Here is a 17,334-nt window from a genome sequence, read left to right on the forward strand (position 1 = left end):
CTTGACAACATAAACATTCTAAATGGGCTCAGGTTTATTTCCTGTTGCAGAGTTTGCTAATACAGTATCTGACAGGGCATCAACGCCTCTAGCAAAGCAGTTCCATTGAAAAAGGTCTATGAATTTGAGCTTTGCTTTGGCTCATGTTATTGCATGGTGTATATCTACTGTATGTGTCATACATCTAGTCTCTGCTTAACTCTATGGCTCATTTGACAGGCACTATTTATACTCCAACGGGGAAAAAACGTATTTCTACATGCCTTCGTTCGTGCGCTATCCGATGCTAAAAATCATCCCGTTTCAAAATAATCCAGTATCGTTTCTCTGCAACGTGAGTTATGACGTGTTTTGTGCAGCATGCATATTTTCATGCAGGTTTCATGCCTGAAACCTATATTATTTCCAGGTCAAAGGTAAACACGACTATATGGAATGTTTCTATTCACAAAGCCACCATGTTTTTCGACACTGGGATAATTACAAAGGCATGTTTTATGATGGGGTTCGGTAAAATAGACGTTACCTTTTGTCAGCAGGTCCACCAAAACCCTGTCCACTCTTGTTCCAAGTGTCTTAGGTCAGAACAGGATCCATAAATATAATGTTAGTTGGCCCGTTAGCAGCGCCAGGGTAACGTTACATCCAGGAACGTACATCCAAACAGCCTGTTTGAAAATACTAGAATCCAACATAGTCTGGTGAAAACGCACCTTATGTTATGAATGGATCATCACTGTTTGTCCTCTTCCTCTTCATAATAATCTTCAATAGTTAGCTCTAGGTGATCGCCATTGCCGAACGTTAGTTTGCTGTAGTCTGGGGAGCTCTCAACTCGGCGACAAATAATATTACCTCCTCGGCCTGTTTGACTATAGTATTTTTATGATTTACCAGAAGTGCTGAGTCTAATGTAGTCTGGTGAAAACGCACGTTATCATAAGTGTGATTGTTTTGTCATCTTCATAATAGTCTCCACAAGTCGTGATCGCCATACTATTGTCTCCATAGCTGTACTCACTGCTGCTTGCTATCTAGTGCTTTGAGTGCTAGACACTCCCCACACTAAAGTGGCCCCACACTAAACTAGCCCAGTTCAAAAGGTAGGCAATACTGCCACCTGTCAGGATTCGATCGTCATTTCAATTCTAACTTAATCAGAGAATAATAATCAAAAAAACACTTTTGCAGTTCATTTACTATTTGTATGTTTGCACATGTTATGTGTACCTTAGTGTATGTGAAGTAACTTCCTGTCATCTGGCCCTCCAGGAATCTATGGGGAAGAGTTCTGATGGGAAGTCTTACATCATCACAGGAAGCTGGAACCCCAACACACCTCAGTTCCAGCCCGTCAATGAGGAGACACCCAAAGGTAACAGCACCCACACTGTATCACCAGTGAGTTACCCAGCTCAACACCTGCTGCCTGGCAACCCTGGTTCTTCCTATTATCAGACCATGCCGGTACGGTGATGAAGCTCCTGTAGCTTATATCTATCTCCTGGTACGGTGATGAAGCTATCTTAAATATATCTCCTGGTACAGTGATGAAGCTATCTTAAATCTATCCTGGTACGATGATGAAGCTATCTTAAATATATCTCATGTTACAGTGATGAAGCTATCTTAAATATATCTCATGGTACGGTGATGAAGCTATCTTAAATATATCTCCTGGTACGGTGATGAAGCTATCTTAAATATATCTCATGGTACAGTGATGAAGCTATCTTAAATATATCTCATGGTACAGTGATGAAGCTATCTTAAATCTATCTCCTGGTACGATGATGAAGCTATCTTAAATATATCTCATGGTACAGTGATGAAGCTATCTTAAATATATCTCATGGTACGGTGATGAAGCTATCTTAAATATATCTCATGGTACAGTGATGAAGCTATCTTAAATATATCTCATGGTACGGTGATGAAGCTATCTTAAATATATCTCATGGTATGGTGATGAAGCTATCTTAAATATATCTCCTGGTACGCTGATGAAGCTATCTTAAATATATCTCCTGGTACAGTGATGAAGCTATCTTAAATATATCTCCTGGTACGGTGATGAAGCTATCTTAAATATATCTCCTGGTACAGTGATGAAGCTATCTTAAATATATCTCCTGGTACAGTGATGAAGCTATCTTAAATATATCTCCTGGTACAGTGATGAAGCTATCTTAAATATATCTCATGGTACAGTGAGGAAGCTATCTTAAATATATCTCCTGGTACGGTGATGAAGCTATCTTAAATATATCTCCTGGTACGAATGAATGAATGACTTTATTTGACAATATAAAAATAAACATGTGACAGAAGAGCACAGTCAGGATATACTGCCAAGGATAAAACACAAAAAAGCTCAGAGCTTATTTCCATTGTGGTCCTTGTAGTGGGGTGGGGGAGTGTGATGCTTAATACATGCATCATACAAAACGTGACATCACAACACATCACATATACCATTTAACATTTATATACATACAGACTCATACAACATGCAAGGGTGCCTTAAGCTAAGTGTCTAGGTCAAGTATAGTCCCTTTTGAGCCATGTCTTCAGGCTGGACTTGAATCTAACGGCATTGTCTATGATTTTCAGTTCACTGGGCAGACTATTCCAATAGACAGCTGCTGAATACAGAAAAGACTCCTTCCCCATACAGCTCCTGAATCTGACTGGCACAAAGTCAGTTGAGCTGCGCCTAGTTTGGTATGCATGGGTGTCTCTGATTCGGTTGAAGTAGTTGTTAAAGTACACTGGTACTACCCCGTGCACCCATCTGTGGACTAGGCACATGCCTATCTGATTTACTCTGTCTTCCACCTTAAGCCATCTCATGATCTCAAAGTGAGATGGGTCAAGGTGGGTTCGGGCAGGTAGCCTTAGTATTACCCTGATTAGCTTGTTTTGTGATGTCTGTAGTTTTATTTTCTGACTTTTGGGGGCACTGTTGTACCAGGAGCCACACGCATAGTCATAGTGACACTGTATGAGAGCTCCAGCAAGAATCTTCATCGCTGACTGATCTAAAAAATGAGAGATTCTGGCTAGGTATCTAGTCCTGTTATTTATCTTTGTAAGTGCTTGGTGAGCCATGCTTTCCCCTGATAAGCTGTTTTCCAGGACGCAACCGAGATATTTCACAGATGTTTTGTCTGTGAGAACAGTATCTCCTATTCTAATGTTAAAACCTGGCGATTTTCTGAGCCTGACCTTTGACCCGAATAGAATGGACTCAGTCTTCCCCACGTGGAGGGACAGCTTGTTGTGGCCTAGCCAGTCGCTAACCTTCTCTAGTTCTGCACTCAATGTCTGCTCAACCACTTGTTTGTCTTTGTGAGACACTAGTAAGGCGGAGTCATCTGCGTATAAAAAAAGGTCACATGAGCAAGCTGCTTTCAGGTCATTTATATACAGGAGAAAGAGGAGCGGACCCAAAACACTCCCTTGCGGGACCCCACACTCTACTGTCCGAGGACTGGAGAGTACTCCGTTTATATCTACCACCTGTTGTCTCCCTGTTAGGTAGGAACCAATCAATTTCTGAGCTGCCTCATTAAAGCCTAGGGCCCTAAGCTTCATTAACAGGATGTTGTGATCCACTGAATCAAATGCCTTCTGGAGGTCTAACATTACCATTCCACAGAACTTTCCCTCATCTACCTCTTTCCGGATGTAATCTGTGAGGAACAGCAGGCAGGTGTCTGTGGAGTGGGACCTCCTGAAACCAGATTGGTATTTGTACATGATGTTATTAGTGGAGAAATACCCGTATATTTGCTCATATACTAGCCTCTCAATGGTTTTTGATAGAACGCCCAGGATGGAAATGGGTCTGTAGTTACCCGGTTCCAATTTGTTTCCCTTTTTGTGGAGAGGAATAACTCTTGCCGATTTCATTTCGCTTGGAAATGTTCCTGTGTCAATGGCTAGGTTGGTAATGTGAGCTACATATGGGGCAATGATTTCTGCAGCATCCTGCAAAAAATTTACCAGGGATGTTGTCTAATCCAGTAGCCCTTGAGGTGTCAAGTTTTTTAAGCTTTTCCTGGACCTCCATCTCAGTCACTTTCCTAAAGGAAAAAGCATTTGCTTTAACCCCCTGATCTAGGTAGAATTTATGGACTTCACTCTCTATATTGTTGCCGGGTTTAGCTGGTATCTTTTCAGATATAGTTTTTGCAATGGATGTAAAATAGCTATTCAGACAGTTTGCCACCTCTGATTTGTCATGAAGCTATCTAAAATATATCTCATGGTACGGTGATGAAGCTATCTTAAATATATCTTAAATATATCTCCTGGTACGGTGATGAAGCTATCTTAAATATATCTCCTGGTACGGTGATGAAGCTATCTAAAATATATCTCATGGTACGGTGATGAAGCTATCTTAAATATATCTCCTGGTACGGTGATGAAGCTATCTTAAATATATCTCCTGGTACGGTGATGAAGCTATCTTAAATATATCTCCTGGTACGGTGATGAAGCTATCTTAATTATATCTCATGGTACAGTGATGAAGCTATCTTAAATCTTATCTCTTGGTACGGTGATGAAGATAGCTTAGCTTTTAAATTTAGCATTTCTAAAAAAGGTTAAACCCTTTTTTATGATCTGAAAAAAATAAGTGATGCTTACGAAAATGCTCAAAGTAAATAAAAAATATGTGCTGATGATGTGCTGTCATATTTACACCAGTATTTATACATGGTCCTTAAATGTTTTTGTGGGAGTTTTTCCCTATGTTCTCTTGAGGGTAAAGGTCAAGAGGTGTTGTTCCATTGTAACGTGGTCCTGTGAATGTTGAGAGATGTATTGTGATGGATGGATAGAGCGAGCGAGATGGAGCTCTGATAGGGCAGACCAAAGAGCAAAAAAGTAGGAACGCACACATAAAGTGCGTCATAAAGTCACAGTTTTCTGCTTTTCTGGAAAGTTGTATCCTGCTTTGGATAGTTTGTGGTCGTGCAGCCAGTGCTGTCCTGCGCTGATAGAGAAAGAGAAAGAGAGCGAGAGAACATTACAGAGGTCACCCTGAATATGTTCAGAAAATTACAATTAATAATTGTGTTAATGCCAAAACGTCTTCTGAGTCACAGGGGGCAGGTCAAAGAGACTCATGCAGCTCCGAAAACATAGGTTGCAGACCACTGGGATATACAAATAAACTTGACTTGACTTGAATAACACAGAATGATTTGTTCCCATATGAAGCAGTCATACACAGTGTGTCGTGAATAGGTCTTAATGGGGATTAATAAAGTATAACATACTTATTTGACCTTCCTCTACACCAGATAAATTCATGTACATGACAACAGCGGTGGACCTGGTGATCACAGAGGTAGAGGAGCCGGTTCGCTTCCTGTTGGAGACCAGAGTCAGAGTGTGTTCTCCCAACGACAGGCTGTTCTGGCCCTTCAGCAAGCGCAGCTACACCGAGACCTTTTATCTCAAACTACGACAGGTAGGCCAACAGCTCTCTAAATGTCTCTACTGGCCTTCCAGTAAGTGATCAGGCACACTTAGACCATTCTATCTCAAACGGCAACAGATTTTTCCTTACCTGAGTGAGCTCTTATCCTGATGATGAGTAGCCCAGAGAAGACAAAGATGCCTGGGATATATCGGTATTATCTGGAATACTGAGGCATTTATCCTGGTTACTGTCATTACGAGCCAAGTTCTGTTTCCATGGCAACTCTGAATATTATGTTTATTCGTGGACACATATAAAGCATAGGGACAAGGACACATATAAAGTATATCCCAAATAACACCGTATCCAAGACATGAGCTAATATCCAGAATGCTACTGTACGTGCATGTAAACACACTCAGCGGGCCTCAAGGTTTCCATACATGTAAAACGATAGTTGATACTGTGCCACAATTGACTTAAAACTTGCCTGCCAAAAGTGTCTAAGAACTTAGAAGAAATAATACAATTTTAAGTGGAAATGAGTTTGATTGTTTATATTTTAAAATGTTTGTGTACGTTGCTTGATAAATGAGGCCCAGGGTGTGTCTCCCCTCTCAGATGGAGCGTAAAGAGCGCAAGAGCCCTGCCTCTGACACGCTTTACGAGGTGCTGAGTCTGGAGAGCGACATGGAGAGAGAGAACAGAAAGACCACGGCCAGCCCTGGCATCCTGCCCACAGGACCCGGCGGCCTTGTGCCCTCGCCACCGGAGGATGAGGAGGAGGAAGGTGAGTGGGTCCAATGTACCGGTTTAGCTGCCCCCTCCCCCCGTGCTGTTTAGGAGGGACACCCTGAAGTACGAGAACCGTCATCCCGATTCCCAACTGAAAGAAGTTTGTTCGTATTTGTCTCTGTAGAGCGGATGCCCACTGCTCCTGAATAGTTACAATGGGTTAAAAGCAGAGGACAAATTCCTAGTATAAGCAAATGTACATGACGAGTAAGGATATTCTGATTCCAATTCTAGAGGATTTTGCAGGTCGATTTTCAAAAGAACGTGAAGCAGAAGGCGTGCCAGGATGGATAGATCTTCCCTCTCTGATGCACAAATCCACACCGATGACCATTATAGTTATATACCATGTCAGCTCAGTATTATATCATTTAGTATCTAATTGGATGAGACTTTCAACAATGTTTACAGAACTCGTCATCAACAGGCTAGGCTACAAGGTTAGGCCTATTAGTTCTTTATTACAGTAGATGTGGTGTGCCAAGTCAAAAGATTTTATTGATTCTATTTATGATGTTTTTTGCTCTTATTCCATCACAGACCATTGTAAAAATAAATAAATAAAAAAGATGAGTAAGCTTCACTTTAAAAGTTTAAACATTTTGAAACCCCTTTCATTTCTGCATCAGAGGCCTCCTACAATCTGTAAGGTAAAAAAAACGTGCTAATGTTTTTCTATATTTGGGCTTCACAGGGTTAAGTGCTTCCTCATTTAATAGAGCACACAGGTGGCATAAGCTAGTGAGGCTTTTGAAAGTGGTCCCCCAGGCGTTGACTGCATGCTGCACCCTGGAGAACTCAACTTCTTTTCAAAATAGATCCTCAAACGTCGGCGCAGGTTGGGTGCAGCTTTACACCACACTAGAAAATCTGCGTCATTCAACATGATACAGATGTGCGTGCACACACACACACACACACACACACACACACACACACACACACACACACACACACACACACACACACACACACACACACACACACACACACACACACACACACACACGTCCAGAAATGATGCCCTTATACATACTGTACAGGTACACTGTCCCACACAGAAATTCTAATTATGAGCTTATCATCCTCAAAGTCAAGAAACTTAAACAGCATGCAAAGCTTCAAGCCGTACAGACTTTATTGAAACGTTGGACTGCAAGACATTACGTGTCTCTTTGTAGATGAGAGTGCTCCCTCGGATCAGTCTGTCTTTTATTCCAACAGAAGTTCTAACAGCATTGTCTGTGTCAAATATACAGTGGTTCAGGTCGCTCCCGCTGCTCCAACTGACTCTTTCTTAAGGCGAGACACCCCAGGTGAATAGGCAAATATACCTTTTTTTGTTGATTTTGAGATTTTGTTATATTTTGCTTCCTAAACATGTGTTCTATGAAACTAGTGACAATAAAACATCAATAACACACATTTAGTTGTTTATTTTACTTCATTTTGCCTTATTGCATCCATAAATGTGCACATATTTAATGGGGAAGTGCCTCATTTGCATATATAAACATAAAATTCAGAAAACTTGCAATATTTTTTTTCTTATTTATATGTACATAACAAACTGGGAAAGTTTCATAGTGATATCTATTCAAATATTTGTTTGCCTATTAGGGGGTACTACACTGTACTACACTCACTACACTGTTACTACACTGTTTGTAGCCTGTGTGTAGTTCTGTTCAGTTCAATATCATCATTATTATTATTATTATTATTATTATTATTATTATTTATTATTATTATTATTATTATTATTATTATTATTATTATTATTATTATTATTATTATTATTATTATTATTATTATTATTATTATTATTATTATTATTATTATTATTATTATTATTATTATTATTATTATTATTATTATTATTATTATTATTATTATTATTATTCAGTTATCAGGCATGTGTTTAGGTTGTCAATTACTAATGGTTTGATTAGGTATTGTGTTTGTAAATAGCTGTTTCAAAAAAAGAATTCTGGCATTTTATAATACAGAACTTTGAAGGCGTTTTCCCAAAAATGAGTTTTTATGCGTTTTTCTTACACGCAAGGGTAGACATGTACCATTCCATAGGAATGATGCGTGTGGTGCTCAACATTAACAGGGATGAGCATGCCACGAATGCAAACTTGTATGGGGGGGTGCTAAAGGTGAGCGATAAAGTGGCAGTCAGGAGAATGAGGCTGGCAGGTCACTGCCAGAGACACCATGAGATGCCAACCAGCAAACTTGTGCTGTGGGAACCAACACACGGGCATCGATCACGAGGAGGTCCCACATTAACCTACGTGGACGTACTCAGGAGAGATGCGGGAACAGAAAGCACCGACGAGCTAGCCAGATGCATGGAGGATCGGGATGACTGGAAGCACCGATGGAGGGCCTGTCCGAGGACGACATTTCTTCCTATATATATACCCTGCATCTTTTTACAGAGGGGTTTGTTGATATATCATTCATAGCCTGATTTATAGTACATTTAGACCAAAAAACATGGCGGAAATTGATTTTTTTATGACTGTAGTCAGCATTTCCTGATTCATGGGATGATAAAAAGACATATCCACAATCCCTTCTGTAAAAAGTTCACTGTGTTATGTGTCAACATAATGAAACCATTTAAAAAAATCTGGCATCATCCAATGTTGGTATTTATACCCAAACGTCATATGCAAATTAGTGCATATTTAACACTTTGATCGCCATGGGTTAAATTCATAATTTACCATCCCTCGCCAGCTCTATTTGTCTATGGAGAAGTTCCCCTTCTTTGCAGGGCTATAACTTTTTAAATTCTATTGCTACATTGCCATTATTATGGCCCATTCAATGTCCTATATGTATTGTTCAGGGTGTAGCAACGTTAAACTTTTTCATTCACATATTCATACTAAAATATGGTCTTCTTCTTTCGTGTAACGTCAGAGGTCCAACTCTGTATCTTGTAGCCATGCCCTTAACTCTGGTCCCACATCAAAGAGGCTGGCTTCCGAGGGTGGTTTGTATAGGGGGCAGATGGTCAGGATGTGGTCAACAGTCTGCTCAGGGTCTCCACACTCACATGCAGCGCTGTCTGCCAGGCCCCACTTCTTTAAGGATGCTTTAAAGCGACCAACCCCAGATCTTAAACGGTTCAGCAGAACCCATTGCCGGCGTGGAAGATCGTCTCCTGTGGTGCCATCTCCTGGATCCCAGATGTAGTGGTGGATACGGGTTGGCCCAGCACTCTCCCACTCTCTCTTCCAGGCTGCCGCCAGCCATCCATTTCTGGATAGGTCCTCAGTGGTGGAACGGAGCATCTCTTGTGCCACCTTGTTGTAGGGGTGGCGGGACTTGAGTCTGCTCATAGGTGCTGTTGTTGTTGTGGTGTTGTGTAGGATGTGCCAGTCATGCTTCACTGCCTTCCTTGCTAGGGCGAGAGTGGCAGCCTCTCGTCGTAGACCAGCTGGTGCGGATGGGCGGGGGATCGTTTATAATTCCGTGGGCAACGTTAGATGATTCATCCAGAGTGGGTCATCATAGCAGTTTATATTGAACACGTTAGAATATAACGCTGAATCTTACCGTATGTTCCTCGCGCCGTTGGACGATCAGCGTGGAGTAGACCGTTTTCGATTATGGGATGTAGAAATGCCCGATCCATTTCCAGGTTGTATAATAGTATATACGTCCAAATAACGTTGTTTATTGAGTTAGGGCGAGCGATCTATTATCCAGTGTTTCAAGATGGAGTCGCGGGAGCTATAGAGAGTGGCCGGACCACATTTGCATGAGTACTACTGGTTCAAAGGTTAATATCCGGTTGGCGATCTGCCGATCGGCCACCAGATGGGGCTCTTGAACTGCTAGAGAGTTGAGAGGAGATCACACTTGTGTCTCAGGGCCCCGGAAAGGAAATATGATTTCGATGACAGATTTTTGAAATATTGACATCAAAGACGAGTTAAGGCGTCCTCGGCGGAATGAGCATGGCGGGGAATGACGAGTTTTCGGCGGTTAAAGTGTTAATGAGGTAATGCCTATTTTGCATATATAAACATAATATCTCAGAAAACTTGCAATACATTTTTTCTAAGTTGTTATGTAACGGAACGTAGACCAAATGCGTCCACATTTTTATAGGATTCTAGCACATTTTCATAACAATAGCGAATATTACCGTTTTCATTGAGGTTTCTTACAAATTAACGATGCTTTATGTTGTCCTTTATATGCCGATTATCATTAAAATCTTAAATTGTACCATGTGTCCTCCTTTAGACAACATATGTAACGCTACCAGCGCACTTTTGTTAAGATAATTAGTTTACCATTCGCGGTCGCTATACCGAGGTTGCAGTAATAGTTTACCGCTGTTCAGATCACGGCGAAGAATGGACACATCCCAGTGACATGTGACCTGTGCTAACGCTCTTGCGAAATGTATTCATGTAGTTTTCAACATTTTCACCTTTTAATTTTAAACCAATGCTGCCATCTACCGACAACAGAAAGTGTTGTCTAATCGTCACTTCCGTATACAGCGTCGCCCGAAACCCATTCTAGAGATTCCCACTTTTTACTGGGAATGGGGCGTGGCCGTATTTGGTCCCAGACAATAAGAGTGGCTGCGATTGGTCACTGTGACATTACATAACAAACTGGGAAAGTTTCATAGTGATATCTATTCAAATATCTTTTTTGCCTATTCACCTGGGGTGTCTCACCTTAAGTCGCAGTCTCACTGTCAGGACAACGCACAGGATTGTTAGCGAGGTCAGCGACAGCTGTGCTGATGAACTGAGCCCTGGCAGGTGTGTCGCTGCTTCCGGACTCCTGACTCTCCACCCACAGCTGAACGCCCTAACCACGCCCCTCCTACCATACTATTTTTATCTGTGTCAAAAGCCTTTGACATAGTGGAGCATTTTATATTGAAACAAAGGCTACTTGATGTAGAAGCATGCTGTTGACCTGTTGTGGTTTGTTAATTACGTTGCTGAGAGAACTCTGTGTGTTCAGGTCAATGGTGCCAGCTCCACAGTAATGAATGTGTCCAGGGGTGTTCAGTCCTTGGTCCAATATTATTCCCTGTTTACATAAATAACCTGGGTCAAAATGTTCGAAATTATAATTTCCACTTCTATGCTGATTTACTGTTGTGCCCTCACTCCCAGCCTGTTCTACTGTCTAGACTAGGGATGTCACAATATTATATAAGTACACATATCCTATAATGAAATATTAAGCATTTATGGACAGGTTTATACAGTTTAAAGAATAGACAATCGTGAACAAAATAGTTTTGCAGGTGTACTCAATCCTTTGACTGGTAGTATTTGAGTAATGCTATCCAGACTAATGGAACATTTTCTATTCAGTTCCATTAAGTTGTGTAGTGCTAATGGGGTCAATCACATGGGACTTACTTTCTTATAACCTAGGAACTTTAGTTGTGAGTACTTGCAAAAAGTATCAGTTTTATTTAATGAATTGAAAACAGCATTGATATTATGTAAAAGCAAACTGGCAATAGAAAAGATGTTAAAAATAATCGAGTTCCCTTAAAACGCTAACGCTATTAAATACAAATATACAGTGGAGGTTAAAATAAGAATATGAAATGTTGTTTTGCTTTAATCCCTGAGTGCTTTAGTGATATTGCTGGTCTAACTGAGTGAGTGACAGAGTGCTTTAGTGATATTGCTGGTCTAACTGAGTGAGTGACAGAGTGCTTTAGTGATATTGCTGGTCTAACTGAGTGAGTGACAGAGTGTTTTAGTGATATTGCTGGTCTAACTGAGTGAGTGACAGAGTGCTTTAGTGATATTGCTGGTCTAACTGAGTGAGTGACAGAGTGCTTTAGTGATATTGCTGGTCTAACTGAGTGAGTGACAGAGAGTGCTTTAGTGATATTGCTGGTCTAACTGAGTGAGTGACAAGAGTGCTTTAGTGATATTGCTGGACTAACTGTGTGAGTGACAGAGTGCTTTAGTGATATTGCTGGTCTACCATTAGTGAGTGAGTGACGGAGTGCTTTAGTGATATTGGTGGTCTAACTGTGAGTGAGTGACAGAGTGCTTTAGTGATATTGATGGTTTAACTGTGAGTGAGTGACAGAGTGCTTTAGTGATATTGATGGTTTAACTGTGAGTGAGTGACAGAGTGCTTTAGTGATATTGCTGGTCTAACTGTGAGTGAGTGACAGAGTGCTTTAGTGATATTGCTGGACTACGAGGTGCTTCACATCTAAAAAGACATCTGATTCTACCTGTGAGGAAAAATACAACTGAAAATCAAGTTGTTTTGTTTTTGTTTTTTGACACGTTCCACATGGCTCGCGATATCAGCTTTCAGTCAGTTGGCCTGGTCCCAGCCCCCTACATCAGAGCCTCGTCTCAGAGCATCCCCAGCAGCCATAGAACAGTCCCAGATCAGGGGTGACTTATTGAATTACATGCACTTCCAAAGCAGGACAACAAAAGCAGTCCTTCCCAGGAGCACATTTCTATGATTTAATCAGCCAGTGATCTCTGCATCCTTTCAAGTTCCTCTCTCGCTCTCTCTCAGTCTCCAACTCAAACTCTGGGGATTCTTTTTTCTTGTCCTGGGAATCAAGGGTGGTAAACAGGCTCACCATGACCCACACATTAGATCGGTGATTGTTTGAACTTATCTTGTGTCCTTTCCTAACTCTTGTCCTCACAGGCCCTACCCTCAGTACATACCGCAGATAAACGTGTGTAGCGCTAATGCAGTGGTTAGCGCTGGTGCAGTGGTTAGCGCAGGTGCAGTGGTTAGCGCTGGTGCAGTGGTTAGTGCTGGTTAGTGCTGGTGCAGTGGTTAGCGCTGGTTAGTACTGGTGCAGTGGTTAGCGCTGGTGCAGTGGTTAGCGCTGGTGTGGTTAGCGCTGGTGCAGTGGTTAGCGCTGGTGTGGTTAGCGCTGGTGCAGTGGTTAGCGCTGGTGCAGTGGTTAGCACTGGTGCAGTGGTTAGTGCTGGTGCAGTGGTTAGCGCTGGTTAGTGCTGGTGCAGTGGTTAGCGCTGGTGCAGTGGTTAGCGCTGGTGCAGTGGTTAGCGCTGGTGCAGTGGTTAGCACTGGTGCAGTGGTTAGTGCTGGTGCAGTGGTTAGCGCTGGTTAGTGCTGGTGCAGTGGTTAGCGCTGGTGCAGTGGTTAGCGCTGGTGCAGTGGTTAGCACTGTTGCAGTGGTTAGCGCTGGTGCAATGGTTAGCGCTGGTGCAGTGGTTAGCGCTGGTGCAGTGGTTAGCGCTGGTGTGGTTAGCGCTGGTGCAGTGGTTAGCGCTGGTGTGGTTAGCGCTGGTGTAGTTAGCGCTGGTGCAGTGGTTAGTGCTGGTGCAGTGGTTAGCGCTGGTTAGTGCTGGTGCAGTGGTTAGCGATGGTGCAGTGGTTAGCGCTGGTGCAGTGGTTAGCACTGTTGCAGTGGTTAGCGCTGGTGCAGTGGTTAGCGCTGGTGCAGTGGTTAGCGCTGGTGCAGTGGTTAGCGCTGGTGCAGTGGTTAGTGCTGGTGCAGTGGTTAGCGCTGGTTAGTGCTGGTGCGGTGGTTAGTGCTGGTGCAGTGGTTAGCGCTGGTGCAGTGGTTAGCACTGTTGCAGTGGTTAGCGCTGGTGCAATGGTTAGCGCTGGTGCAGTGGTTAGCACTGGTGCAGTGGTTAGCGCTGGTGCAGTGTTTAGCGCTGGTGCAATGGTTAGCGCTGGTGCAGTGGTTAGCGCTGGTGCAGTGGTTAGCGCTGGTGCAGTGGTTAGCGCTGGTGCAGTGGTTAGCGCTGGTGCAGTGGTTAGCGCTGGTGTGGTTAGCGCTGGTGCAGTGGTTAGTGCTGGTGCAGTGGTTAGCGCTGGTTAGTGCTGGTGCAGTGGTTAGCGCTGGTGCAGTGGTTAGCGCTGGTGCAATGGTTAGCGCTGGTGCAGTGGTTAGCGCTGGTGCAGTGGTTAGCGCTGGTGCAGTGGTTAGCGCTGGTGCAGTGGTTAGCGCTGGTGCAGTGGTTAGCGCTGGTGCAGTGGTTAGTGCTGGTGCAGTGGTTAGCGCTGGTTAGTGCTGGTGCAGTGGTTAGCGCTGGTGCAGTGGTTAGCGCTGGTGCAGTGGTTAGCACTGTTGCAGTGGTTAGCACTGGTGCAATGATTAGCGCTGGTGCAGTGGTTAGCGCTGGTGCAGTGGTTAGCGCTGGTGCAGTGGTTAGCGCTGGTGCAATGGTTAGCGCTGGTGCAGTGGTTAGCGCTGGTGCAGTGGTTAGCGCTGGTGTGGTTAGCGCTGGTGCAGTGGTTAGCGCTGGTGCAGTGGTTAGCGCTGGTGCAGTGGTTAGTGCTGGTGCAGTGGTTAGCGCTGGTTAGTGCTGGTGCAGTGGTTAGCGCTGGTGCAGTGGTTAGCGCTGGTGCAGTGGTTAGCACTGTTGCAGTGGTTAGCGCTGGTGCAGTGGTTAGCGCTGGTGCAGTGGTTAGCGCTGGTGCAGTGGTTAGTGCTGGTGCAGTGATTAGCGCTGGTTAGTGCTGGTGCGGTGGTTAGTGCTGGTGCAGTGGTTAGCGCTGGTGCAGTGGTTAGCACTGTTGCAGTGGTTAGCGCTGGTGCAATGGTTAGTGCTGGTGCAGTGGTTAGCACTGGTGCAGTGGTTAGCGCTGGTGCAGTGGTTAGCGCTGGTGCAGTGGTTAGTGCTGGTGCAGTGGTTAGCGCTGGTTAGTGCTGGTGCAGTGGTTAGCGCTTGTGCAGTGGTTAGCGCTGGTGCAGTGGTTAGCGCTGGTGTGGTTAGCGCTGGTGCAGTGGTTAGTGCTGGTGCAGTGGTTAGCGCTGGTTAGTGCTGGTGCAGTGGTTAGCGCTGGTGCAGTGGTTAGCACTGTTACAGTGGTTAGCGCTGGTGCAGTGGTTAGCACTGGTGCAGTGGTTAGCGCTGGTGCAGTGGTTAGCGCTGGTGCAGTGGTTAGCACTGGTGCAATGGTTAGCGCTGGTGCAGTGGTTAGCGCTGGTGCAGTGGTTAGCACTGGTGCAGTGGTTAGCGCTGGTGCAGTGGTTAGCGCTGGTTAGTGCTGGTGCGGTGGTTAGCGCTGGTGCAGTGGTTAGCGCTGGTGCAGTGGTTAGCGCTGTTGCAGTGGTTAGCGCTGGTGCAGTGGTTAGCACTGGTGCAGTGGTTAGCGCTGGTGCAGTGGTTAGCGCTGGTGCAGTGGTTAGCGCTGGTGCAGTGGTTAGCGCTGGTGCAGTGGTTAGCACTGGTGCAGTGGTTAGCGCTGGTGCAGTGGTTAGTGCTGGTTAGTGCTGGTGCAGTGGTTAGCGCTGGTTAGTGCTGGTGCAGTGGTTAGCGCTGGTGCAGTGGTTAGCGCTGGTGCAGTGGTTAGTGCTGGTGTGGTTAGCGCTGGTGCAGTGGTTAGCGCTGGTGCAGTGGTTAGCGCTGGTGTGGTTAGCGCTGGTGCAGTGGTTAGTGCTGGTGCAGTGGTTAGCGCTGGTTAGTGCTGGTGCAGTGGTTAGCGCTGGTGCAGTGGTTAGCGCTGGTGCAGTGGTTAGCACTGTTGCAGTGGTTAGCGCTGGTGCAATGATTAGCGCTGGTGCAGTGGTTAGCGCTGGTGCAGTGGTTAGCGCTGGTGCAGTGGTTAGCGCTGGTGCAGTGGTTAGCGCTGGTGCAATGGTTAGCGCTGGTGCAGTGGTTAGCGCTGGTGCAGTGGTTAGCGCTGGTGCAGTGGTTAGCGCTGGTGCAGTGGTTAGCGCTGGTGCAGTGGTTAGCGCTGGTGTGGTTAGCGCTGGTGCAGTGGTTAGTGCTGGTGCAGTGGTTAGCGCTGGTTAGTGCTGGTGCAGTGGTTAGCGCTTGTGCAGTGGTTAGCGCTGGTGCAGTGGTTAGCGCTGGTGCAGTGGTTAGCGCTGGTGCAGTGGTTAGCGCTGGTGCTGTGGTTAGCGCTGGTGCAGTGGTTAGTGCTGGTGCAGTGGTTAGTGCTGGTGCAGTGGTTAGCGCTGGTTAGTGCTGGTGCAGTGGTTAGCGCTGGTGCAGTGGTTAGCGCTGGTGCAGTGGTTAGCGCTGGTGCAGTGGTTAGCGCTGGTGCAATGGTTCGCTGGTGCAGTGGTTAGCGCTGGTGCAGTGGTTAGCGCTGGTGCAGTGGTTAGCGCTGGTGCAGTGGTTAGCGCTGGTGCAATGGTTAGCGCTGGTGCAGTGGTTAGCGCTGGTGCAGTGGTTAGCGCTGGTGCAGTGGTTAGCGCTGGTGCAGTGGTTAGCGCTGGTGCAGTGGTTAGCGCTGGTGCAGTGGTTAGCACTGTTGCCTCACAGGGTTCAGGTCTGAACCCACACCATAACAAGCGTGAATCTGCAATACCTGCGACTGCGTATGTGCATGTGCGCACACACTGTGTCAGACTATGTGGCCGCTAGTGGTGGTGGACACTTTTGTGGACCAACAACCAATCAACCAACAGAGTGAGCAATAGAGCTGCTGGTTGCAGCAACAAAAAAAAGAAAGGCATGCACGCTAGGTACATACTCCCGCCATTACCCTTGACCAAGGCACTGACATTAGACCTGGGGTTGGTCCTCGGGCGCTGGATGCCCAATGCTCCTGAACAGTTAGGATGGGTTGAATGGAGAGGACACATTCCTGGTATGCAAAAATGTACTTTGCAAATAAAGAGATTATAATTCTAATTCTAATTCTGAACAGTTGGATAGACCCACAGATAAAAACCCAAATATGGTGTTGGAGGAATTTTACACTCTCACTCACATTGAATGAGCGACTTCTTAATACCAGGGCTGCCAGTATACAACAGCCAAACCTGAGAGTTTACTGCATTTCCTAGCTGTGAAAAGCGTTGTCTACATGCGAGATGTTGGTTAACATTGGAGTTATAAAATAAAATAAAATAAAATAATATATTATTTACATATACGATACATTTATATACACTTCTCGATTAGGGCTGTAAACCTTTTTCAACCTGTCTGACCAGAATTCAAGATTTAAGACAACCGTATATTTGATTCATACTGATACTGAGACATCAGTTTAACTGGTGGTATGGTTACTGTTTTTTGAGACAAACCAAGCTGTGTAACGGAACGTAGACCAAATGCGGCCACATTTTTATAGGATTCTATCCCATTTTCATAACAATAGCACCC

At 44.6% G+C, this 17,334-nt stretch overlaps 1 protein-coding gene across 1 annotated transcript in view; it reads left to right on the plus strand.

Annotated features, from left to right (window-relative positions):
- rabgap1 (RAB GTPase activating protein 1) overlaps positions 1-17,334 on the plus strand; it is a 461,466-nt gene that overhangs the window by 126,031 nt on the left and 318,101 nt on the right. The window contains exons 10-12 of the mRNA XM_084325096.1: positions 1,273-1,375; positions 5,319-5,488; positions 6,062-6,230. Of these exons, the coding sequence (XP_084181222.1) occupies positions 1,273-1,375; positions 5,319-5,488; positions 6,062-6,230 (442 nt within the window). The remainder of the gene's footprint in view (positions 1-1,272; positions 1,376-5,318; positions 5,489-6,061; positions 6,231-17,334) is intronic.

Source organism: Notolepis coatsorum (assembly GCF_963971535.1).
Source record: "Notolepis coatsorum genome assembly, chromosome: 11".
NCBI lineage: Eukaryota > Metazoa > Chordata > Actinopteri > Aulopiformes > Paralepididae > Notolepis > Notolepis coatsorum.